At 36.5% G+C, this 25,815-nt stretch overlaps 2 protein-coding genes across 2 annotated transcripts; both read left to right on the top strand.

Moving 5' to 3' along the window:
- Positions 1 to 12,677: 12,677 nt before the first annotated feature.
- On the top strand, positions 12,678 to 13,728 carry LOC147298556 (protein S40-5-like). Its single transcript, XM_086252928.1, has one exon. It carries the CDS (start codon positions 12,870 to 12,872, stop codon positions 13,497 to 13,499), a length of 630 nt encoding a protein of 209 aa, XP_086109054.1. The 5' UTR covers positions 12,678 to 12,869; the 3' UTR covers positions 13,500 to 13,728.
- Positions 13,729 to 20,031: 6,303 nt separating this feature from the next.
- Positions 20,032 to 24,230, top strand: LOC147298555 (calcium-dependent protein kinase 2-like). The gene is made up of 8 exons (XM_086253939.1): positions 20,032 to 20,971; positions 21,522 to 21,665; positions 21,794 to 21,946; positions 22,374 to 22,489; positions 22,763 to 22,930; positions 23,041 to 23,168; positions 23,648 to 23,747; positions 23,823 to 24,230. The coding sequence occupies exons 1-8, from the start codon at positions 20,254 to 20,256 to the stop codon at positions 23,895 to 23,897; spliced, it is 1,602 nt and encodes a 533-aa protein (XP_086110065.1). The 5' UTR covers positions 20,032 to 20,253; the 3' UTR covers positions 23,898 to 24,230.
- Positions 24,231 to 25,815: the final 1,585 nt, after the last annotated feature.

Below are 25,815 nucleotides of genomic sequence, written 5' to 3'. Positions count from 1 at the left end.
TTAAACAGGAGCAACGAAAACTAAAAATAAAAAGAAAAAAAGAGAACCTGAGGCCCAAAATCTGGGAAAAGTATTGCATATGCTTCATCCTCATTGCCACCCAAATAAACGTTCATATCCATGTCTGGGGTCAAATAAGCACACCAATTTATGCATGTCAGATCAGAATATGAAATATCAATGTAGCCAAACTTAATTGTTTATCAAAAAATAAAAAGGAAAATGAATGAATTATAGTTTCTCATGCAGATTACAGACTGCAAGGAGCTGAATATAATAGCGTTGTCCACAAGAGCAATGACGGCTTAGAAGTTTCATTCAAGAATACTTATGATCAGCTCAAGCAACCAAATTGCCACTCAGTGTAGATATAGGGTTGTACTTGAACATAAAAATTCTGGCCTTCCCTCCTATGATGTTCTCAAAGTCTTGTTAATGATAAGGTTTTCATAATCAAATGATCCATGCATTACTGTACAGGTACATATTAAGGACTGGTGTTTCAGGCTTCTACTGCTATGCAATATATGAGCGGCCTTCTGGATACCATGCCATTGATCTTGCTCAAACAAGGATGGTGTTTAAGTTGCGAAGAGAGAAGTAACATCTAGCTATTTCCTGTTTGAGTTCCAAGTTAATTGGTTCTTGTTTATGCTTGCATTGATTGTTGTACCTCGTGAACTTGTACTAGGTTCCACTACATGGCAATAACAGATGAGAAACAAAAGGTAATGCCAATGCCTGAGGATCTGCTTCCAGATAGAGGCAAACTACTAATTGTACCTGAATCCGTTTTGCAAGTAAATCCCATTAATCCAGATCTCGTGTAGATGAAATGATGAGTTGTGTGTTTATACACAAAGCATGTATACACATTGAATTCTGACAATCAAAAGAAGTACATGAAACTCCAAACTGTGCTATTTATATGAGACCGAATCCAGGTTGACGATAAGTATCAGTATTCAATGGACAACAAAGATGGACTCCATGGATGGATAAGTTCTGGCCCCATTATAGGATTTTGGACCATCTTCCCTAGCCAGGAGTTCCGCAATGGAGGTCCTACCAAGCAAAACTTCACAGTCCACACTGGTCCAACTTGTCTTGCTCTAAATCTATCACTCTAAAATCTTATCTATATATATTCATCTGTTAGCTAGTAATTTCCATCCAACAAAACGCAAGCAAAGCACTTAAAAGCTGCTAACTGAAGCACACAACATGATGAGATGACCATAGCCATCTGTATCATTAATTCATTAGTCATACAGATAAACGATGTATGTCTGAGATGCTTACTCTCATTTCAACAAGTCACTTTCTCAAAGAAACAACGAAGTTTCTCTTTATAATCTAATAAAAGTCATTTTCAGTTTAGAATCAATTAAAGTTTATGCCTATCTGGGATTCTGGTGCAACAGATGTTTCATGGAACCCAATATATTGGAGAAGATATATTAGCTCATTTTGAAGAGGGAGAGACATTGACGAAGGTGTTTGGCCCTTTCTTTGTATACCTTAATGATAAAAAGTGTTTTGAGGAAGAAAAACTGATTGGTTCCTATTGACCACAAAAGTGATATTTATATAACATAATTACAGGGAAATAAATGAATACACTAATTACATATTAATACCATATAATTCTCATTAATTATACAGTTGACTCACATCAACACTCCCCTTCAAGTTGGTGCACATATGTCACACATGCCCAACTTGACTAGTGAGTCAAGAAATATCCTGCTCGCTACTGCCTTAGTAAGCACATCTGCTAATTGATCTTCGGACTTGACAAACAGAAAGTTAATTATTCCAGTCTCAAGTTTCTCCTTGATAAAGTGTCTGTCAACCTCAACATACTTAGTCCGATTGTGCTGAACAGGGTTATGAGCAATATCAATTGCTGACTTATTATCACAATGTAACCTCATACCAATCCCTGGTTTAAAACCAAGGTCTGTCAATAAGTTCCTCAACCACAATAGCTTACATACTCCTAGTGCCATACCTCTATACTCTGCTTCTGCACTCTATCTAGCTACTACATTTTGTTTCTTACTTTTCCAAGTTACAAGATTTCCTCCTACAAAGGTGAAGTATCATGAGGTTGACCTTTTGTCATCAGCTGAGCTTGCCCAATCTGCATCAGTATAACCTTCAACATTCAGGTGACCATACTTAGAAAACAACAAGCCTTTACTTGGAGCAGACTTCAGATATCTCAGTATGCGCTCCACAACATCCATATGAGGTTTGCATGGAGCGTGCATAAACTGACTCACAACACTCACTGCATAAGCAATGTCAGGCGTAGTATGAGACAAATATATTAATTTACCAACTAGTTGTTGATATCTCCCTTTATCAATATGTTAGATTAATATATTTGTTTGGATTTTTATTTAATTTGGATAATATTATTGAATTTGATATGTAATATGGATGATTTTTATTTATGAATGACAATTAATGCTATTTTTTAGCTATATAATTTTTTTTATAATTTTTTTATTATTATATTTTTTTATGGCCGAAAGGCTTACGCCTTGCCTTGCGAGACTGCAAACGCCTCGTGTGACGCTATTGCGTCTGAAAACACTACACTAGCTACTATGTTTCTGCTAAAGAGCGTGGCTCAGTTTCAGGAAGATTGTTTGTCCAGGACAGGTCAGTGTTAATCGAACCCTTCCATGGCACCACTGATTCTATGTTAACTACTATTGCTTATATAATATTGTGTACATGACTCCAGGAGACTTTGTTTCTTTCTTATAGGATTACAGTTCAATGTCAAAGTCATATATATATGGTATGGTTAACTAAACAGATCAGATTATGGTTGACTAGCACTCTGCACAAACTTCAAATGGCACGACACAAACACAACACAACAAGACTCCACTGCCATCATGTAATGGTATATTGTATTGGTTTTTCAAAAAATTTCAGGATCAGAAACACGTACATCTTGGAAACCTTACCTATGTTCCCCCAAGAGATGGTCCATCATTATGGGAAATTGGCTTCCCTGATCGGACAACCAAAGGTTACTATGTTCCTGATGTGAACCCAATGTATGTCAACAAGCTGTTTCTTAACAGCCCTGAAAAGTAAGCAAATTTATCCTTTCCCTAATATGGAACTAAATTGATGGGTCTTCTACTCTTATATCATGCTTGATCTTCACATTATGGCTCTGTTTGGAAGGCAGGACAGGTCTGGACAGCACAAAAGAGTAAAAATCTCATTAGGAGGCAGCTTTTCTGGTGGAGGAAGAAGACGGTAGAGATGGCCAAAGTAAGTCATGAGTGAAAAAATTTTGTCCTGAGATAACCCATGTGTTTGGAGGGGACAATTGTCCTGAGCTCTTATGGAAACTTTCTCTAACATTTGGCCATCTCTAAATCTTCTTCCTCCACCAGAAAAGTGTCTCATATTGATATATTTACTACTTAGTGCTGTCCAGACATGCCCCGCAGTCCAAACAAAGCCGTAGGTACAGACAATATGGCTTGTGGGACAGACACACTGATGTACACCCTGAACTTGACCAAATTTTCACTGTAGGCGTCAGTAATCCGAAAAATGACTGGTTCTTTGCTCATGTGGATAGGTCGTTCCTTCTCTCCTTTACATTCTAAGAGAATCAGATGTATTAAGAATTCTAGCAATGTACTAAGAATGAGATCAGACATTTCTCTGTTCAGAGTCTCTCAAAGCATTTTGTCTTAGGAAATCCTTGTTCTTTCAAACATTAGAATTTGATCCAAGTAAACAAATTTGAGATATGAGTAAGTATTAAAATGGTATGAAATTTTGAATGTGCATTGATATAAATAATTTACTTTTTACTTACAGGAGGGGGGCAGGTAACAAATATTGCTTCCCAGTTTACTAAATGCTTATTTTTACAACCTAACATTGCTTAGAATCTTTGCAAACCCACAATTTTGTGATGATATTGTTATTAAATTAAAAGTATTGACATTAATATTGACATTGAATCTAAGGATTGAGATTAAATAATGCAGATTACAGGAAATGGTGACCATACAAGTTTAATATTAAAAAAGTTATCCTGAATTTATACTCAATGATACCTAATGGATGTCTTCTCTCATCTTAATTTGGAAGAGTTTCCACATTGAACATCCATTGCTCGCATCCATGTTTACTAAATATGTCCTTATATTAACTTCTTTTCTCTGTGTGCAGTTCTATTTAGATATGAAGTTCCTCATATGCTTTGCTTCACAAGGTCTTTACCTATGTTGAAATTTGAGTTGAGTTATCAATGAGATCATATCAAAAGCCATGACAGCATTTTCTGAAACAGGCATAGATCCCTATAGGTATGCTATATGTAAGGCTACTTAATTATATCACCAATACATATATACACACACTATGTAAACATAAATGGCTAAATGCACATATATATATATATATTAATGCATAAATACACATGCATAGTAGTTTGTATTTTGTAACTCCTACTTACTGTAGTTGTCTATCCCCAGGCCACAAGGTTAAAAATTGCCAACTTGTATCATATGCAAGCACAATTTATGTTGGAAAAATGACCTGGACTAAAAAAGGAAGCTAAACATAATTTTTCTTTTGTTTGATCAAGTAAAACAATTGTCCTCACCCAGTTTGGGCTGAGCCTGCCCAAGTTGCACCCCTGTGGTCCTATGGATATATACCATGATCCGTATTAAACCTCCTCTGAAGCTGAGGTTCCTCTGAGATCTTCTCTTTTGCTTTACCACATCTCTTATACACTGGCATGGATGGAGCCTCTATTAATGTTAAATAATTAAACCTGTGTTCATGTGAATATGTTGTATTGGGGATTCTGAATGGAAGCTATTCCAAATAACCTTCCTACAGAACCTACACTTCATGCACACACACATGACAAGTGCAAGAGATTAACTTGGGGATGCCAATTCTCCATAGAAACCTAGATCTCTTAAAAGTAATAGCCACAAGCAGCAGTGTTAGGATTTTACTTTCATTGTTTAATGAAAACTGTGTTAAACCTCATTGATAAAGCAAATTTTGTATACTGGCGATACTATTTTCACGTTTTGACTTTCATTATTATTGTTTACGTTTGCTTGCTCTTCTTTTAATTTCCATTATTAACATCTGCACATATTTGGCTGCACTTTTTGTTTTATCCTGTTGTTGTTAATTACTTTAAGGTTAATTTGTCAAAAGTTGTAGTCGATTATTTTATTAACAAGAACAATGGAGAGTAATGAGCAGTAATCAGCAGAATAGGTGAGTCAATGATAGGACTCTGGAGCATCTTTATAGCACCTATCAAACTAGAGTCTAGAGGTGAGGTGAGCACACAAATCTCATAGCTTTTGAACCAAAAAAAAGAAAAAAGAGAGAAGAAATTATGACAAAGCTTAAAGAGGGTGAGATCATGAGGGGTAGACAACGAATTGACCAATCACAAATTGGTGTTTAAGATTAAGAAAATGGAGTGCACAAGTAGCTTTCCTCAACCTGGCCAACCACATGCATCAAAAAGCAAGATGAAAAAATAAATAAATTACAAGGAGAGCAACAATCAACAAGCATAATCAAGGTGCCCACAAATCCTTTTGAAGTAGTTACCAAATTAAGGGAAGCACTCAGCCTGTCTATAATTCATGTCAACCAACTTGATAAGAACATAGATTAAGATGCAAAACAACTTTGAGACTATTTGGTTCACGTTGTCCTGACATTTATGGATCACAGAATAAGATGCCAATCAAATCAGTAAGCCATCATTGTTTTGGCTCAACAAGAGCTGCAGTTCTACAGTTCATGATTGTACAACTTAATTCCCATCTAATCAAGAAATGGACACATGTTTTGGCATCAATCATGCAAGTGGGAGGAGCATTTCACTAATAACCTCAACTGAAGGTGTATGCTTTCTGTAAACTGTCTTTGCAAAACTAGCAAAGAGTGTACGATTGATAGAGACTGCTACTTAGTTGTGTGCTAAGACTGTAAATGACCTCATACCAATCCTATACTTTCACATCTTCATAGAATCATATGTGCAGATTTTCAATTACAGGGCATGGCCCTCTGAAACTGTTGATCTCTCATTGATCATGCGATGAAATCAATACAACCTACAACGTTGTGAAGGATGATTGCCATTCGCGCATTGTTGTCGCCTAGGAGAAAGTTAACTGACTCTGTTTACCATGTGTCAGTGCTTGTGTTCATTTTGAAACAAGGATCTACCATGGCTTTTTGGATTGGTAGGTAAATTGTGTGACAAAAGAGTCCAAAGCTGGTCTGAGGGTAGCCCAAGTAGGCAACTGCCTCGGACCCTCAAATCTTAAGGGCTTCAAATTATATACTTGTACACTATTTTTGGCCTAAGTAATATGCATAAAAGGTCGAGTATCTCGTTTTTATAATTCACCTCGAACCCGTTAATCTCAGGACCGGCCCTATAGAACACACTCATACCCTCTTCTGTACTAAATCTACTGATGATCATGAAATCAAAATGTGCAGTTCGGGAATCCCCTTTTGTGGCTGTTAGGATTAAATAAAGAAATTTTTAGATATGTTTTAATTATTTGATTAAGCATTTGCACCGACTAATGAAGTGCAACAAAGAGAGTGTGAGAGAAATGCACTTGCTGCCCATTTCAGGTTTAGAGAGGAAAGATTCTCCCAAACAATTTTCAATCATGGCAGAGGAGTGATTAGAGTGGAAACTATTATTCAACAGAAAATAATACTAAATGGAATCTGCAACCAAGAGAAAAAGAAATACTAAAAGGGTGGTTTGAGAATAAATTAATGTCATTTGGTTTTTGCTGACAGAGGTCTAAGCTTGATTGATTGATTATTTTGTATGCAAGGAAAACGGGCTTGCATTATACTAAAGCAGGGGAATTTGACATGCAATATATATCACAAACCACATTTTATGGAGGAAGTGGCCAAAAGTAAATTGATTGTTGAGATTGAGGTGATAGCATGAAAGATAGAAAGTTCAGTAGATTGAACAAGTACCAAATTATCAAACAGTTTCCTCAAAAAAGTATTAAGAAATGATCTACACTAAAAACATTTTATGTCATACAAACACATTTAGTGGTAGAAAATTTAAACCCTAATACTGAAAAATTGAATCCATCAACACCCAAGAGATAAAAAATCGTCCGCATGACATGCATTGTTTCCATTATAGAAAATTTTCAATTATTATATTGCTTTCAAGTTTCAACTTCAAGTTTTCACCAAATAATAATCTTCAAGGAGATTAGATTGGCACATCATGACAAAGAACAAATGGCTGACCCAATCTGATTGTAACAACTCAAGCAACGTACAGAAAACGATCGGTCCTTTTTAATGGTTGATGCATAAGGATAAAAAATAGGCCTACCCACCTGAGCTTGCTGTCAATCAATAATAATGTTTCACACAATCTTACATTGCATTTTCTTGTGGTAGACTTCCTCTTGGAAACCGTTTGATTGTGACTCGGATCACGCTCCATCTGATTTTAATATAAAAGCTGTGACACAGATATTTGATGTTGATCAATATATCTTCAAATTACTTGGCATCCATATTAAATCTCAAGCTTGATTGAAATTCTACAAAACCAGCTAGTTGTAAATCTCAAATGGGTGTAATTGTAAAAACCATTGCTAGCAAGAATATTGCTGCAAACAATAATTGCAGACCTCCAGCAAGACAAAAGGCATGAGGTGAATTTGGTGAATTAATTCATTTTTCCTATTGGGTACTATACTACTATATGGTTCTGGTGAATTGACCAGGTAAATAGATGGGCATAAGTACGTATTTTAATTCATGCAACTTGTTATATATTCAGGTTGGAGCACCAAGTTGGACAACAATGAACAGGTTAAAGGTGATTTAAGCATGTGTTGGTTCAACTTGAGGATGAAAAAGCTCAGTTACTGTCAGTTCACTGTTAACTGAAAGTCTGAAACCACAAAACCAGAGAGGCAGGCAGAGAGGCTTCCAGAATAAAACGACATAATTTTGGGAATAGCGGACCCCATCTCCTGCAACTACAATATTACACAGTATCTGGTGCAAGAATATAGATATTCTTAATAGGCCTACCTGAGTCCTGAGAACCCAACCTTCACAACCCAACAAAACCTCCAACAAAAGCTCTTTGATACTTCCCCTTATAATGTTTATTATTTATGTTGTACTAGAATCCCATGTTAAACTAATACTAGGGTGTGTGTGTGTGTGTATGTGTGACTTTTCTAACATAAAGTATAACAATACTAAAATAATCTCCCATGATTCACCCTAGTACAATCATTCTTCAACCTTGTGATCCTCTGGATCTGATTAACAAATAAAATACAGCCATCAACAATCATTTAATCCCAAAATGAATATAAGAAAGTACCCATCTGCACAGCGCACCATGAAATCATATGAAAAAACACTCATTATCAGGCTATTTAATTGTTCTGGTTGTTGAATTAGTGAGGCTGGTGGTGGTGGCTGGCTAGCTAGCTAATTAAAGTAGCAGGTGGGATTCTGATTCTTCAAAATTCACACACACACACACACACACACACAGATCTTTGTTAATTTGTTTTCAGCATTCGAAAATAAATGGTCCATAAAATTGTTAATTTTGCTAAATCAATTGGGCACGATCAAATTTAACCTTACTTCTGTTTTATTATTAAAAGATGGCCAAATCAATTACCAAATAAAAAAATAAAAATAAAAAGATGGGGCATATTTTTGCTAGGCATGTGCTTGTGTTTATAGAATTTCATGGATTGAGGACGTTCTACTTGGTTGTTTGATGTATTCACTTCGGATGCTATATAAGTATATATGCAGCTATAATTATATAAATAAAGCCTCTTTATTACAAAACAAAAAAGCCAAATTACTTTTGTATCCCCATATTATGTTAATTTTGTCCTTATAATTTTTCAACGGTTGCAATTTAATGACATGCTATTAATTTCTAATTTAGCCAATGATTATTTGGTTTAATAAATGACACTCACTCTTTTATTGTTGGAAGAAGTCCTCAAGTCAATTTTCATTAACCACAGTTGATTAATAAAAAAAACTCTAATTTAGTCGACAAAAATAGTTCGTATGAGTGAGGGTTTTTAGATAGTGACAATAAATCTAAATTACTCAAAAAATCTAAAATGCCCCTAATCTTGCACACGATGTGCTATTTTCGTCGAATAAATTTACGTAATTAGAGACGTGTCATCGAATTGCAACCGCTAAAAAATTACATAGGCAAATTAACACAAATGAAATTCTAAGTACCTTAATAAAACTTGGTACAAACTATATGACCACAAACGTAATTCAACCTTAAAACAAACCTTTAATGATGACAAGGAAAATGTTAGGGTACATGTAATCCTCGAATTTTGATGGACCGACTTTTGTATACTGAGATACAGAGTTGTATCCATTCTAGTGAAGCATAGGATACTCGATTGCAGTGAAAGGTCCAACACAAGGCAGAGTTGGGTACTTGGGTCAGGGTGCACCTCTAGCAAACCCATCTATCATGGGCATGCCTAGTGGGTCCCAGACAAAGCCCGGTCATTGAAATCCCAGGCCCCATCCCCACAGAATCCCACAGAATAAGGGTGGGGTCCTCAACAGTGCCGTCCAATTGTGCACTCTTCTTTGAGGAATCTGAAACAAAGAGAAACAAATGCAAAGGAAATAAGAGGTAGTAAGAGGGGAAGGAACCCAAGCTCTTGAAACCCAAAGCAGTACAACACAAAACAAAGACAAGATAACTGATAGCAGAAACAAGAAAAAAGAGATAATATTGTAGCTACAAGTAATTGCTGCGGCATGTCACTGCTGCTTGGAATTAAACCGGACTAATGGAAGAGATGACCCAGCAAGTGGATGAATGCCCATCGAGAGAATTTCAAATACCCCCTGAGGTTTTATCTTATTACATTCAGACTCCTGAGGTTTGATTTATTCCATGCACATCCTTACATACGTATGATATATCAAGGTTTTAATGTTTTATGAAAACCCAATTGGATAACAAATGCAAATTGATAAAAGAGTAATATTAGATGTATCACATTTTTCATATATATAGTATCTCTTTAATAAAAGTGAGGCATACTTATGCAACCGGATCAGGCTCATTCAAGTGAGGATGTTCGCACCTAATGCCAAGTGCCCAGCAACCATTGTTGAGTAAACCCTAACATAACACCTTTATCAAACTCATTCTATACCCTAAGAGGGATGTGGTGAAAAGATGAAGAATTTTTAATGTGTAACCGATACACCACCACATGGTGTAACCAATCCAACGTATAAGGGTATTGTTGGATAATATGTTTTTCTCTCATAGGGTATAATATTAATAACATTTACACATATTATGACAAGTTAGATTGATTACACCACATAGCGGTGTACTGGTCACACTGAAAAATCTCAGAAAAATGAGAGTTTATCCTTAAAACTCGGCCGAGGAAGCAATGGCAAGCGCTGCTTGCCTGTGTTAAAAAAAAAAAAAAAAAAAAAAAAAAAAAAAAACATTGTCGAGCGCTCTGTGAAACTACCAAACGTTTAATGGCACGTTCGCATGTTTGTTGGTGCGCACATAATCGAATATGCACATCTGATATAAAGAATGCAGACACCTAACATTTCTTTATTGACAAAGAGTAGTTGTAGTTGTTTAAACGATGTGAACAAAAGATGTGCAAATATATATAAAAAGTACACCATGACCATTGTATTTATCATTAATTCAGCATGCTAAATTGTAAACAGTTAATTTGTGTAAGATTTATTGTTGGATTCATTTCTATGGTTCGTCTTGAACCCCATAAATTCAGGGCCGACCCTAGCATTCTTTCTATGGCTCCTTAAAATCCCATGAACTGCCCTATATGTTAAAAGCCTTGTCCTAGAATTTTGTGGAGATTGATGAATTGTACTGAAATATGCACGGTACATTCATGATGAAATTCTGGCCAAAGAAACAGTCATGATGAAATGTTTGATATTTCCATATCAAATTTAAATTTTAAGTGTTCAATTGTATTGCAATGCGTACCGTACGAGTGACTAATCAGTTTAATAATACTATATGGGCAGCTGTTTCTAGAACATGATGTGATTGTTATATGCAAATTAAACAATTAAGTACCAACTATATTCAGTCAAATTACAGCAATTAGTGATATGAGCATAAACTTCATTACAATATCCATCCCCATAAATGTGCTTCTAGTATTAATAAGCATCATAAACGGGTTGATGATACAATCGGAGGTAATAAATTTTGTGGACCTCCATTGAATTTGGGGCATTTTGATTGTGAAGTCTCTGATAATGAATAGTGAGTGAGTGATAAAGGTCACTTGTTCACTTCACAAAGGACAAAGTCCTTGTTGGACCCCACAATTCTATTCTGGACCGTCTAATGTGCCCTTCACTAAGACTTTGCTTTTTTATCCCAAGTGGGGGATTATTTTAACTACAAACACCTAAACACTGATTACATCCTAAACCATCAATTATGCAAAGACTAATTTTTCTGGTCACCATCATTAGCTATAAATATATACAGCCCCCACAACAGCCACAACATCCTAAACCTTTCTTTTTATTTAGGTTTTTTTTTTTTTTTTTTTTTACCTAAACTTTAATCTTTGTCTTAACGTAGTACTTAAATTTTTATTTGTTCTAATTGAGTACCTAAACTTTTATTTTGTATCTAATAAGTACCAAAATGAATTTCTGTTAAAATTGTCAACAAAAGTTAAGGGCAATATAGTCACTAAAAAAATATATTTTAATTATTTTCTTTATATGTTTAAAATTATAAAAAAATAAAAAAACACAACAAACAAAAAAAATAAAAAATTATAATTAAAATATAATTTTTTTGAAGTGACCATATTGTTCATAACTTCTGTTAACAATTTTAAGAGAAATTCACATAGGTATCTATTAGATACAAAATAAAAGTTTAGGTACTCAATTTAGACAAATAAAAGTTTAGGTACCAGATTAAGACAATGATCAAAGTTTAGATATTAAATATGAAAAAAAAAAAATAATTTAAGGTAAATTAAAAAATAAAAACAAGAAATTATTTAGCCGGTCACTGTTCAGACACGTGGCAGTGATTGAGACCTTGTGGGTGGGTCCCGCAGGTGTTGGAAGCATCCACGTGGTGGGTGACTAGAGGCTATGTACCCACGTGGACGGGACTGTTGGATGCATTTGTCATTTGACGTAGTCAAACAAGACGGGTTTTGCCGCTGGGGTCCACCCATAGCAACACGACGTCGGATAGTTGTAGTTTTAAGGGAAGAGCGCGTTCGTAACACTCACATATTACTGGCCGTTTGATCATCAAACAAATACAATTTTATATCCAGATGAAGAAAGATCATTTCATTTTCGCTCTAGAAAGTAAGGCAAAGCACACGCGAGTATGAGCGAGTGGTATACACGAGCTGATGGGAGTGCGTGTCGTTTTCCTTCTCTTGTTTTTTTTTACAGTTTTGGTGGACTTATTGGCGTCTTCTATATATTATCACCATGCGTCTTGTTGGACATAAGGAAATGCAGACAAAATGAAGCTCAAATTCAAATGAAATGAAGTTTATTGGGTTCTGAGGGTCCATCGACTCCATCCTATATATATACATGTCCACCCTCCAAAGCCAGAGCTTATGCGTAAGCCTCTATATAAATAAATTGCTTTAATGGAGTTGTGAGAGTGGGTTATTTTATTTCCTTAACCGGGTCGGGTCGGGTGGCCGGGGAATTGAATCTGATTATGTCATATGGCGAAGGCCCGGAAACTGACGCAGAGCCGCAGCGAACGGTTGCTTGGGAGCTACGGTAGCTACAGTCACGCTCACGAGTCGCCGGAGCTCGGCGAAGACGATGTCTGGTCGATGGTGGAGAGCGTGGACGAGCGGGAGGACCAGGAAGACGACGATTCCCGAGGAGATTGGAGTCCACGCGCCGCTGCCGAGAGTAACGGAGGCGTTAATTCCTTCAGGAGCCGCCGGCGGATCCCTCGGGACGACCACAACGTGGGCGGGCTGTCATTGGCTTTTGATGATTCGGGGAAAATGGCGTCCTCGCCTAGGATTGTGCACCAGTTCCGAGGCGGACATGACAGCGTGGCAGCATCCCCACGTGGGGGCCGCCACATGGCCACGTCAGCTCCCGTGAACGTTCCGGACTGGAGCAAGATTCTCCGGGTCGACTCGGTTGACTCGCTTTATGGGTTGAACGACGGGTTGGATAGTAACGACCCGGAGATAATCCCCCCACACGAGTACTTGGCACGCGAGTACACGCGTGGGGCGACGTCAGTTTTCGAAGGCGTCGGGCGGACCTTGAAGGGCCGGGACATGAGGCGGGTTCGTGACGCGGTGTGGAGTCGGACTGGGTTTGATGGTTAATTGTGATTAGTTAGTGATTAGGAAAGGAGGTTTATTGTTGAAATGATTGTTTTTGGGGCATTAGGTGGGGGTTTATTGTTGTGAATTTTGGTATTTTGCATTTGGGCTGCAATGATTCAGCTGAGCAGTAGATTCAGTTGCGAGTGAGCCCAAACATGAATTCTGAGGTCCTTCTTTGGTCTTTTTCTGTTTTGGGTTGAATTTTGGAAATCAATTTATCTTAGTGACATATATTTGGTAATTTCCCAACACTTGGTATACAACTTTGAACAAGAGTGTTTATGGATTTTTAGCTCATATTTGACCCCAACCACAAAAAATAAGGAAAAACTACAAACAAAAGGTCTCATACAAAAATTTCAGTGCATATTTCAGGCTAAGGAACTAAAATACTTGCCTTTTGGATCATGAATTGCTTTAAAAAAAATTCTCAAACTATATTCTTTACTTAAATATTAGTCTCGTGCAAAATAAGTTATTAAAAATAATGTAATTGAATCATTTTTTTTAATGATAAGTTTATTAGGAATTCCAACCCAAGTAGGTTTTTGAAGCAATATATACTTCGCAGTCAAAGGGAGATGACATAGACTGAATTTGATATTGCGCGTTCATCTCAAATTTGACGGCTCGCATACATAGCCAACCATTTTTTAATCACTATGGCTTTCTTTTGCGATAATTTTCGGCATCAAATTATAAGCCAAAATAACACATATCGAGTAAATCTTTCACTTAAATGGAATTTTGTCTCAGATCCAATAATATTCTTCACAACAACCATTTACTTTTCCAAAAAATTAACAATTTCATGCACCCAATTGAATTTCCTAGAAACCCAGCTGGAGCAGGTCTTAACTCTGAACAAGACCCGAGAAAGAAAAGCCATATGTTTACCATATTTTTATTTTCATTTTTCTAAAAGGTAAGAAAAGTCGTTTTGATGTTTCAGCTTAAGAAATTAATACCTCAGTCACACATAAGAACTGATTAGTACATTTAACGAGAATCCATCACACATAAGAACTTCAGTCACTAAAACAATAAATTTTCAAGTCTCAAATTTCAAATTTAATATATTATAATGCTAAATATTTAATAAGAGAATATTACCTTATACACATATTCAATAATTTATTTACCATTTTCGTACAAATGAACTAAAATAAGGTGTTCCCATCGACACTAATCTGAAATTATGTGGTTTCATTTCACGTATCCCCACCTTGTGAGATTTTATAGTCATGTCATGAATTGCATGAATAATTGGGAATCTAAAAATTGTGATTTTGATGATGAGCATATGTGCGGGCCCCACTAATATCCAAAGCTTATTGTTGAATCCAAACCCCAAAGTATAGTCGATCACTAGTAGTGTTGATTAGTAGCACAAAGAAAAAGAAAAAACCAATGGCTCTCAATTCTCGTACACCTTGTGGGAGTTGTGACTTGTGAGTTATGAGGCAACAAACTAAAGGAGTTGCGTCCCTTTCTTGAAAAAGTTGAGATGGTGAGCCATATGCCTACCATCCATTGGCTTAACTTAAACGTAGCTCTCTTATTAATACAATACGTACAGTAATAGTGCACTTGTCTTGGACCTTGTCAATTACCAGCGTCACCATGACCCCACATACCACTAAAAGCAATTTGGTATTGATGGTGGTGAGCAAAATTAAATCTTTACTCACGGTTAAGAGTGAGCATTAATATCGAAATCGTCTCGTTCCGTCCCAGTCAATCTCATTCCAAAATTTTGTTCTTTCATCTCGTCCTGATTTCGTCGTATCCCATTCTTAAATGGGACGGGAACGGTTCTAATATTTGAAAACAATTTCGTCTCGTACCGTCTCGAATTATATTTTATTTATTATTTTAAATTTTAAAACTTTTTTTTTTCTAACTCTCCAACCATTTAATTATTATTTAAAATTTTAAAACTCTCTATTTCTCTCTCTCCCCAACCGATGACTTCTTTTTTCTTTCCATCTCTCTTCCTTCTTCTTCTTTCTCCTTTCCTTCTCCCTTCCTTCTCTCTCCAACCTCACTTTTTTTTCTTCTCTCTTCCTTTCTCTTCCTTCTCACTTCCTCCTCTCTCTCGCAACTAGCACCTGGCCAGCCACCCCAGCCACCTAGCCACCTAACCACTTCCAACTTGCGCGCCACCCAGCCCAGTCACCCACCTCGCCGTCCGGCCACTTTCCCAGCCACCTATTTTTCTTATTTTATTCTTTTTGTCTGGGATCGGATTGGTACCGAACCCATACCGAATTGGTTTGGTCCGAGACGAGACAGTACCAAAGCTCCAAAACGCCCACCCATGTCCCGTACTGATCCCGAATCCAAAGCATAAGATGGGAACGGGATAAGGTTAGTCCCCCCCCCCCCCGCGTCCCGTGCCCACCCCTACTCACAATACTATTGGAGTGAACTCCCTCATTTGTTGTCCATGTTCGCAATTTGGGATTGAATTTTTTTTCCATTTATAGCATTTATTCCATGACTATTGCTTCTAAACTAGTTAAAAGGTTCATAGTGCTGTCCGGAGACCCCTATCTACCCTTCCCCTTCCCCTTCCCCTTCCCCTCAAAATCCAAACAGAAACAGAAAAAAACAAAAAACTTTACCCTTAAAGAGAGAAAATTTAACTTGAAACACAAAAGCCCAATGGTAAGTGGTCTTAAGAACTGGGGACAGAGTAGCATTGGGTCTGGCTTTCATATCATATCATTGGATTGATTGGGCCTTCTTCATGTGCATTGGTGAGACAAGAGCAGAGGCTAATGCCCAAATTTGTGGAATTAAGAAGAAAACTTCACTCGATCTTCATGTGCTGCAAAGTGTAATAAAATGTATGGGATCAGCTCTCAGCCTCTCACATCAGATGAGAATAACAGAGACATTATTAGGTCCACAACAGTAAAAACAAACATTAATTTATGGTGAAATACTTAAGCCTTAATGAAAAATGATAATTTAGAATCTAAGATTTAGATGTGTGTGGTGGTCCTGGCTGTTCCTCTAAAGTCCATGTGAACAACAAATATATGTACATGATAATTGATAAACTAGCACTGATTAACAGATCGAGCACCCATTACTAATTGGTATGCATGGTGATTGGTGCAGCTGCAGTCCCCACTGAACCACCTGCAAACCCGGAACCCTACTACACTTACCTCAACAGTGTCAACCTGTACGGATCTAGATATTGAATCCACACAATTCTTTTACTTTCTAATTCATTTTGGCCTTGGCTTTTTGTCCTAGAATCATGGGTAACTATCAATTATATGTACGTTGTTTCTTAATAAGTGACTGCAAAAGTTTTTAAATACACAATTGTTATATAACACGGTGTGGAGTCACTGGACTCTTTCAAACTCGTTCATGGATTGAGCTTACAAATCCATACTTTTAATCCATACTCGTTCACGTGGTTTAACTAATTTAATATATAAAAATATTATATATTAGATAATATATTTATATTAATATAATATTCAGCTAATAACTCTACACCATATCTTTTTTTTTTTTTTTTTTAATTCCACGTACAAACAAGGGTCTGGGCTTGATGCGTCATTGGGTTTGGTTGATGTAATTGCAGATTTGCTGGTTTGGAGGGTAAAGCACCCGAATTGGACCCTCTTCATTCTAGCAACACGTGAATTGTTCTTTAGAAATTAAATACCCAAATCAAAGGTGCAGCAATATACCCATTTGTGTTGGTTTTATGGCTGCATGTGTTTTGATAGGTTGCCGCCGGTAAAAAATCCGTCCAGTGTATTGTTGGCGTGAGTCTTGTGTGGCTAATTAGGATAGTCAACTATGTAATTAAACTAGGATAGTCAACTGTAATTAAATCATAATCCCTGTAATTGTGTAGTTGCTTAATCTTCTCTTATGAACTTGAAACAATTACTGTATATATACTCCGTTTGTGGTTTTGAATAAAATATCAGAAAATTTCCTTAAACATCTCTTAGAATGTATGAGGAGACCGGATGGAGACCGGGAAGAGGTGAGAGAAGAAGGTGAAAGATCTTCGGAAACTTGTATGGATTAATGTGCTTTAAATTAAAAAATGAATTAATAATTTAAATATAAAAATTTAACTATAGTTAGGTAATAAGATACGTGACTTGCTTAGAAGGAGGTGGTGAGTAAATTTTTTCTCTATTAGTTTAATCCATGCTATTATTTAAGAAAAAAAAAAGGTAATGTTAGGGGATCATGTTATTATCTCACATTTGTGGTACTACATGATGTGACTTTCTAGTCATCTTTATTAAAAAAAAAAAAAAGAGAAAGAGATTACTATAAAGCTACATTATGTAATACCATAAATGTGGTACATGATCCTCTTAATATTAACACATAACTAACAAAATTTCGGCGAAATTTTCGGCTAGGGGAGGCGGAAACCAGAGGAAGAGGCGAGCTGCTCTCGTCGCCAGCCATCGCCGGAGGCAGCTGATCAAATGGCGACGTCGCCGAAGGCAGATCAAAGAGACCAGAGGGTGATTGGGCAGGGAGGAGAGAGAAGAAAGTGAAAAGATCTTGGAGAGAGAAGAGATGAGGGAGAGGAAGGAGGAAAGAAGAAGAGGGAGGAAAGAGAGGAGATGCGCAGGGTCTGGTGTGTCTCTCTGCAGTGGCGCTAGGATTAGGAAAGAGGAGATGAGAAGAAAGAGGAAGTTACGGGAAGAAAGGAAGAAAGAAAAGAAAAAGGAAGGAAAGAGAAGAAAAAGAAAAAAAAAAGAAAAAAAAAGAGGAAGTTATGGCCTTACGGGAAGAAAGGAAGAAAGAAAAGAGAAAAGAAGGAAAGAGAAGAAAAAAAAAAAGAGGAAAAAAAAAAAGTTTATTGTTAATTTGGATTTGGGGCCTTTGGGCAATTGAAATGAAAAAAAAAAAGTTTGAGGTTTCGTTTAGTTGTTTTAAACCCTAAACCCTAATATATTTATATATAAAAATAATTAAAAATACTTTCAAGGGTCTAAACCATAATATCTTAGTGTGTAGATTATAAAAAATAAAGAGTATTAGAATATATATAATATATAGGATTTAGTGTATGAATTATAAAATATGAATATATTAATTTCATTTATTCATTGTAATAATTTTATTTAACAGTATTTGCCTCCAGCACGCATTATATTCATCACATATCACATGAAACCTACCATATAATTTGGTTTATTCAATATTTTTTATCAATGTAGTAGATAATATGTTAAATAAACATATGGTAAAGTTTCATTCAAAATTTTCGTATTTTGATAGCAATTTCCGTCGAATTTTTGTCGAAATTTCTGTCGAAATTTTCATCGAAATTTTCTCGAAACTCAAAATTTTATTCCTTGACCTTAGCTCGAATTTTAAGAACCCGAAACAAATCATAAAAGTGAAGCTCTCAATCCTTCGTATACAGTCACCTAATGAATAGGATGAGACTTTTTGAGTTATGCTTAAATTAAAGCTTAATTTTTTCTTTTAAATTAATTGGACCCCACACAATATATAAGAGTTTGTAAAAAACATTTAAGACCCGAGACGATCCTCTCACTGAGCTATGCTCGAATTCGGGCCTTATCATCCTGATTCCGCCGCTAGTTCCATTATATGCAGGCCCCTAGTAATACAACAACCATGGATTATGGGAGCAGTTATTTTGTAGCATATTAATTATGTTCTTCTTCTCTTTTAATGAGTCCAAATTAATTATGATTTTCTTGTTGGACTTGGCCATTGGCCCATTACCATCTCTATGTGTGGGACATTCATCTACCACCAGCACTAAGTCACTACTTAGAACTTACTAAATGTGTCCTCTCCAAGGCCGGAGAAATTATAAGTCAATAAAGTCCAAGAGTAATGAGTATAAATCCTACTTTCCCATGGTATATACCAGTGGGGACTAAACACTGATTTGCGTGTCAATCGAGTTACACCTTTAGACACAGACCATACAGTCTGTTTTAATAATCTACATATATTATTAATATATGTTTTATAAAATTACAAGAATGAGAAATATTCACATTATTGTCACATCTACATATAAATTTTTATGTATGTAATTTTTTGAGAATATATTTTTAATGGGTTTCTTATAATACTATCTAGAATATATAGGGTGTGCATATTTATCCAAAAAAAAAACAATTTACTATTCAATCTTTTCTCGGAGAGCATTTTCGTCCATTCATTTGATAGTGCATAAGTGCATTTAACAATCTCAAAAACAGAGGGTAGTAATAATTAACTACAAAAAAATTGTGTTAATATTTTTTTGGCCCGAATTTGTGTTAATATTTATCTTCCAACCAATGGAGCAATTCTTTAATCCCAAAATCTTGGTTCCCCATATTACTCAAAAGAATATTGGTAATGGCAATTCCCTAAAAACAAGCGAATTTACTCGTTTTCGAGTCTTAGACGACTAAAATTCAGCTCCAAGTCAACACGCAAAAATTTATAACTTTCTATCAAAACGAAATTTCGTGAGCAGCTTTGTCCCAAATCACTATCAAACCTGATCTGGATTTTGCGTAAATTCTTTACAGATCAGATTTTGCGTAAATTCTTCACTATCAAACTTGGGTTGGCCCAGTTCACCATTCTCATCTTTCCTGTCCTACCCTTCTGTTCTCATTGTTTTGGATTTGCTCTGAAAAATCCCAAGGAAATTCAGCAACTCTCAAGTTGGGTTCTTTGATTGAAATTCAGCACCAAAGTCCCAAATCAGAAAATGGGTTGCTGTGGCAGCACAGAAAATACTCCAAAACCAGGCTCGAAAGGGTATGGCTCAGCCACAACCCATCAAACTTATCAGCAGCAGCCACAACCCATGGTTCAGCCTCAGAAAGTCTCAGCCCCACAAACCCACAACCCGCCACCACAACCTCATCCACAACCAAAGCCACAGCCACTGCAGCCAATTCCTGGTTCACTCAAACCAGCTAGCATTCTTGAGAAGCCCTTTGATGATATCAAGCAGTACTACACTCTTGGCAAGGAACTGGGCAGAGGCCATTTTGGCATCACATACTTGTGCACTGAGAACTCTACTGGTCACAGCTATGCCTGCAAGTCAATCTTAAAGCGCAAGCTTGTGAGCAAGAATGACAGGGATGACATAAAGAGAGAAATCCAGATTATGCAGCATTTGTCTGGGCAGCCAAACATTGTGGAGATCAAGGGGGCTTATGAGGACAGGTATTCAGTGCATTTGGTGATGGAGCTTTGTGCTGGTGGGGAGCTTTTCGATAGGATTATAGCTCAAGGCCAGTATTCAGAGCGAGCAGCCGCTTCGATTTTGCGTGACATTGTGAATGTTGTGCACATTTGCCACTTTATGGGTGTCCTGCACCGTGATCTCAAGCCTGAGAATTTCTTGCTATCTAGCAAGGATGAAGGAGCAATGTTGAAGGCAACCGATTTTGGGTTGTCTGTTTTCATTGAGGAAGGTGAGTTCCAAAGATTTTTATGATGAATGTTGATCTTTCCTGTTACAATTTTTAGAATTTATAATTTAGAATTAGATTTTATCAGTTTTGATTATGTAACTATCATCTGGACTGTCGAAATGCCATATAGTTCCAATTTGTTTGATTTATGCAAATTTGGTTAGTCCCTGCAGTGAGCATGTGTCCTATAATCTCCAATTATAGTACTGATTTTGCTGTCCATTTTTGTAGAAGTGATTGAAATTGGGTTTCTAAATGCAGTGGTTAAAAACTTTCGAGTATTACTTTGCTGTAAATTGTAATACCGAGTATGCAAAGTATGATTGCCAGTAGTGAAAGTTTAAGTAGCAAGAGTGGTCAACCCGTGCCATTTCCCTACCTTATGCAGTGTAGCTAATCAAATTGTGATGCTTCTAAGTGATTTCATTTCTTGTAGAGCTCTCTAAAAATTCTCATTCTCATTTGATTGTTTTGCTTCAGTAAGGACACCATAATGCTTTATTTAGTGGATAAATTCTAATGCCGAGCAACATTTTTATACTCATCTCAGGAAAGGTGTACCGTGATATAGTAGGCAGTGCTTACTATGTTGCTCCTGAAGTGTTGCGGCGTAGTTATGGAAAGGAAATAGATATTTGGAGTGCAGGAGTTATTCTGTATATTCTACTCAGTGGGGTACCTCCATTTTGGGCTGGTAAATACAAATCCAATCTATTCTTGCTAAACATTCAATATCCTCTTATTCTGTTGTTATCTTATTAACCACTTCAGTCAACAATGTTGAGTATAATATATCTCTCCCCTTATAATTTTATATTGCAGAGACTGAGAAGGGTATCTTTAATGCCATATTGGAAGGAGTAATTGACTTTGAAAGTCAACCATGGCCATCAATATCAGGCGGTGCCAAAGATCTAGTTAGAAAGATGCTGCAACAGGATCCAAAAAAGAGAATTACTTCTGCAAAAGTTCTTGGTATCATACCTCCTAGATACTATTTTGGTCCATTCTCCTCAAATGTTTCTTTGTTATAATCACTTGGAAATGTTTTTAATGCCCATACAGCATCTTAGTCATTTACCTATGAAATGATACCAGAAAAGTACCTTTTCGTGGCATTCAAGGGATAAAAATGTTAAGTAGTGTGCCATAACATATCCATTGCTATCATATCAATAATCTGACATTACACATCAGATTTAGCAGTTAAATAGAAGCTGCCCAAAGGTTAATTTTAAAGCACTATAGTATTGCTGGGTGACTGATGTAGCATTGTGGTTGTTAGTCATAAGTGATGCAATTATAATAAACTGTCACCATTTTAGTCACATTACCCTTATTACTGCTAGCACTTGTTTTATGCTTGTGTGCTTGACTAACATTTAATATTCTGTATGATTAGAGCATCCATGGCTCAGAGAAGGTGGAGAAGCATCAGACAAGCCAATAGATAGTGCAGTTCTCTCTAGAATGAAGCAATTCAGGGCAATGAATAAGCTCAAGAAGCTTGCCTTGAAGGTAATTTTATCCAACTCTGTTCAGAAGCTCATATCTTCACCTAATAAAAATGGCAAAGTTGCCTTTCAAATCATACATCAGCTTCTGTCTTGAAGCTTTATTTCCAGAAATTAATTAGTTCTATAGACAGAACCATTATATAAGCTTGAAGGTAAGAAAAAAGGAAAAAGGAAATTTCTTGGTATTTTTGTTTGCATGGATCCAGGTGATTCCTTCTTTCCTAACCTTTATTATTCCTTAATAATGTTGATGCATCTTGAAAATTTCCCTTAGGTCATAGCGGAAAATCTATCTGAAGAAGAAATTAAAGGTCTTAAAGCAATGTTCACCAATATGGACACTGACAAAAATGGTACAATAACTTACGAAGAACTGAAGACAGGGTTAGCTCGTATTGGGTCGCGGCTATCAGAAGCTGAAGTTCGGCAACTCATGGATGCTGTAAGTAACTATTGACTTGCTAGGAGCTCAGTGTGTTTGCTGTAGCCTGTTATGCCTTGATTTTTCAGAAATAACTGGCATTCTTGTAATTTCCGTGTAATTCATTTCAGGCTGATGTGGATGGAAATGGATCGATTGACTACATTGAATTTATATCTGCTACTATGCATAGACAAAGACTCGAAAGAGATGAGCACCTGTACAAAGCATTTCAGTATTTTGACAAGGATAGCAGTGGGTGAGTTGTCAAATTTTTTGTGTGGTACTTTCTGTATACTTATTGATGTCTTAAATCTTACTGGATTAATTTCAAGTATTTGATCCTACTGGAAATGAATGACATCAGACAACTTACTCATTATGATCATATCGGATTTGTGATGAAACAAAGTTACATACTTGTCTTGTTTATGGCTATTTCAGTTGTCTTCTTTTTGACCTGCTAGGCCATGGCCCATGGTGTACTGATGTTGAAGTAAATTTATATCTATGGCTTTTCTAAACTCTCTTTTGATGCATAACTTTAGTCTTGACTTGATGAACTTTGCAATGTGAAAATTTAACCTATTCTGGGTAGTTAATAGTTAATAGTTAATAGATTGAATAGCTTATAATACATCAAAATTCCTAAGGAACCAACTGCTGTAGGGTTTATAGCTTTACATCATGCAGTCCTTGAGGGAAAGTTAATGAAGTTCATCACTGTCACACAAACAGGTATATCACGAGAGATGAATTAGAGACTGCTATGAAGGAGCACGGAATGAGTGATGACAACACCATCAGGGAAATAATTTCTGAGGTTGATGCAGATAATGTAAGTTTTTTAATTTTCAAATATCTGGACAGTTCTCTTTAGTCACTTTTTATGCTGATCTATTCGAACCAATAGGACGGGAGGATCAACTATACAGAATTCTGCACAATGATGAGAAGTGGAACTCAACAACCAGGAAAGCTCTTTTGATTCCACTAATGGGTGCTTCAGAATTTTACAAGCAGAAGTGTATTATTGTGGATGTGAGCTGCTTGGCTACTTAATTGTCTGGGAAGGTATCAGAGCATTGCTACGGCGAGGTATGAGGTAGACTAGATCATTGTGAGTCTTGATCCAAAAAGTCCGCGGTTTGAGCATGTGAGGCTAGAGTTTGGTGTTTGATTACTTGCGTTGTGTTTCTGTGCATCTATTTACTGGTTTTGTTATTTTTTGAAGTTCCTGTTCAAATCTTGTTTTGAAATTTTGCCTGAATATTTACAATGACTTTTAAATTAATTAAAAAAGATCTCTTTGTGAAATAAATGCTGAATACTAAGTGGCAGATGATGTGTCTGTAAGAGGAGCAGTGACCAAAAAACCATAATTTTTGCGGAAATTTTGGCGAGGAAAGTGAGAGAAGTTGAAATGCTAAATAACCTTTTGGAATTTTATCCTTTGTGTCCTTTGGCTTCTGTTCTTCTTTGACAGAGATAATAATAATATAATACAGGCAGGAGCTGGGGGGAGGTTCAGGTCGGGTAAAGGTCGAAAAGAAAAACATTAGCCCAACCGAACTCACTTAAAATCTTTACTGAACTATGATTGTATTATATAGGGCTGCCGGTGGATTCATGAAAAGGATGTTTTGATTGTTTTCTATTCACTGTGAGCCTAATACGTTGGCCCAACAGAACCAGCACCTAAGTATGTGATTGTCAAATGCAAGGAAAGGTTTGAATATTTGTTGAAGGGTTTTTGGTGTTGTGGTGTTTTTTTTGGGTCCAGCCTTGTGCTTGGTTATAAGTTCACTATTTGTTCAAATATTGTTGTTGTAGCCCACTCGAAAAGCTGTACTGCTACATATCAGATGACTGTTTTGGAGCTAGCATTTTGAATCACTTTGGACTCAGACACTGTTGAAGAAGCATTAAATGGATGTTTGGACATAATTCAAAATCTCAGAGTAATTATTGCAAAATGGGTACATAAACAACGTAATTTTGACATAAACACAATATCAACAAAAAAAATATAAATAGAAGTTCGTTTATGTGCCCGAAAAGTCACTATATTGTCTCGAAGGATGTCGCATAATTATTTCGTATAAGTGTCAAAAATCATTAGATGGTCTTGATGGATGTTGCTTAAAGAGAAATTAATTCAATAATTCAATTCTTTAACATCAATGGATAATGAATCAAATGGAACCAAGTGACTCCTCTTCTCTCTTCCATGACAAAGTCATCTATAATTGGTTTGTTGCATATCATGTGAAGCTAATCAATGGAGAAGAAGACCTTAAATAATAAATATCACGAGGCTTTTTAATCTTATATTACACATTCCACAAGACAAACAAAATATATATACGACACCCCAAAACCCACTTGACACCCTTCACCCCCCATGGTTGTTTAGAATACTATTTGTCTTGAAAATTAGAAAGGCCAGTGAATCATGGGGTGTGTGTATTATACCACTTCTTTTCTCCCTCTCCAGCACTGCAGCACAGTTTCCATAGAACTTGAAGAACATTTCTTTAAGCCTCTGACTCTGGGCACCCCTAGTTTTCATCCCTTGGACAACCCTCCACGTGAAATGACTAATTTGCCCTTATCCTATTACCCTCAGGCCCCTCGGCACTGAGTCAATATTACAAGGGCTCATCTGTCATGTGCAGGAACCAAATTAGGAAAGAGCAGAGTGCCCAAATGGTGGGTTTTTGTTTAAAATTAGAAGGATGGTATCCAAGGTTTAGCTTCATATTCTCTGACACAAATTGCATTAAAGAGAGAAGCATTTAAGTTCCCGTTCCACGTGAGGTTGTAATTCTATAATAATAATGTAGCCCACTGAGGCACTGACCCATATATATATATATATTATATCTATGCACGTGTGCACACAT

The sequence above is a fragment of the Dryas octopetala genome, chromosome 1, assembly GCF_963921425.1.
Source record: "Dryas octopetala chromosome 1, drDryOcto1.1, whole genome shotgun sequence".
Taxonomy (NCBI): domain Eukaryota; kingdom Viridiplantae; phylum Streptophyta; class Magnoliopsida; order Rosales; family Rosaceae; genus Dryas; species Dryas octopetala.
Note: the sequence above shows the minus strand (reverse complement) of the source record. Positions and strands in the feature narration are given on the sequence as shown.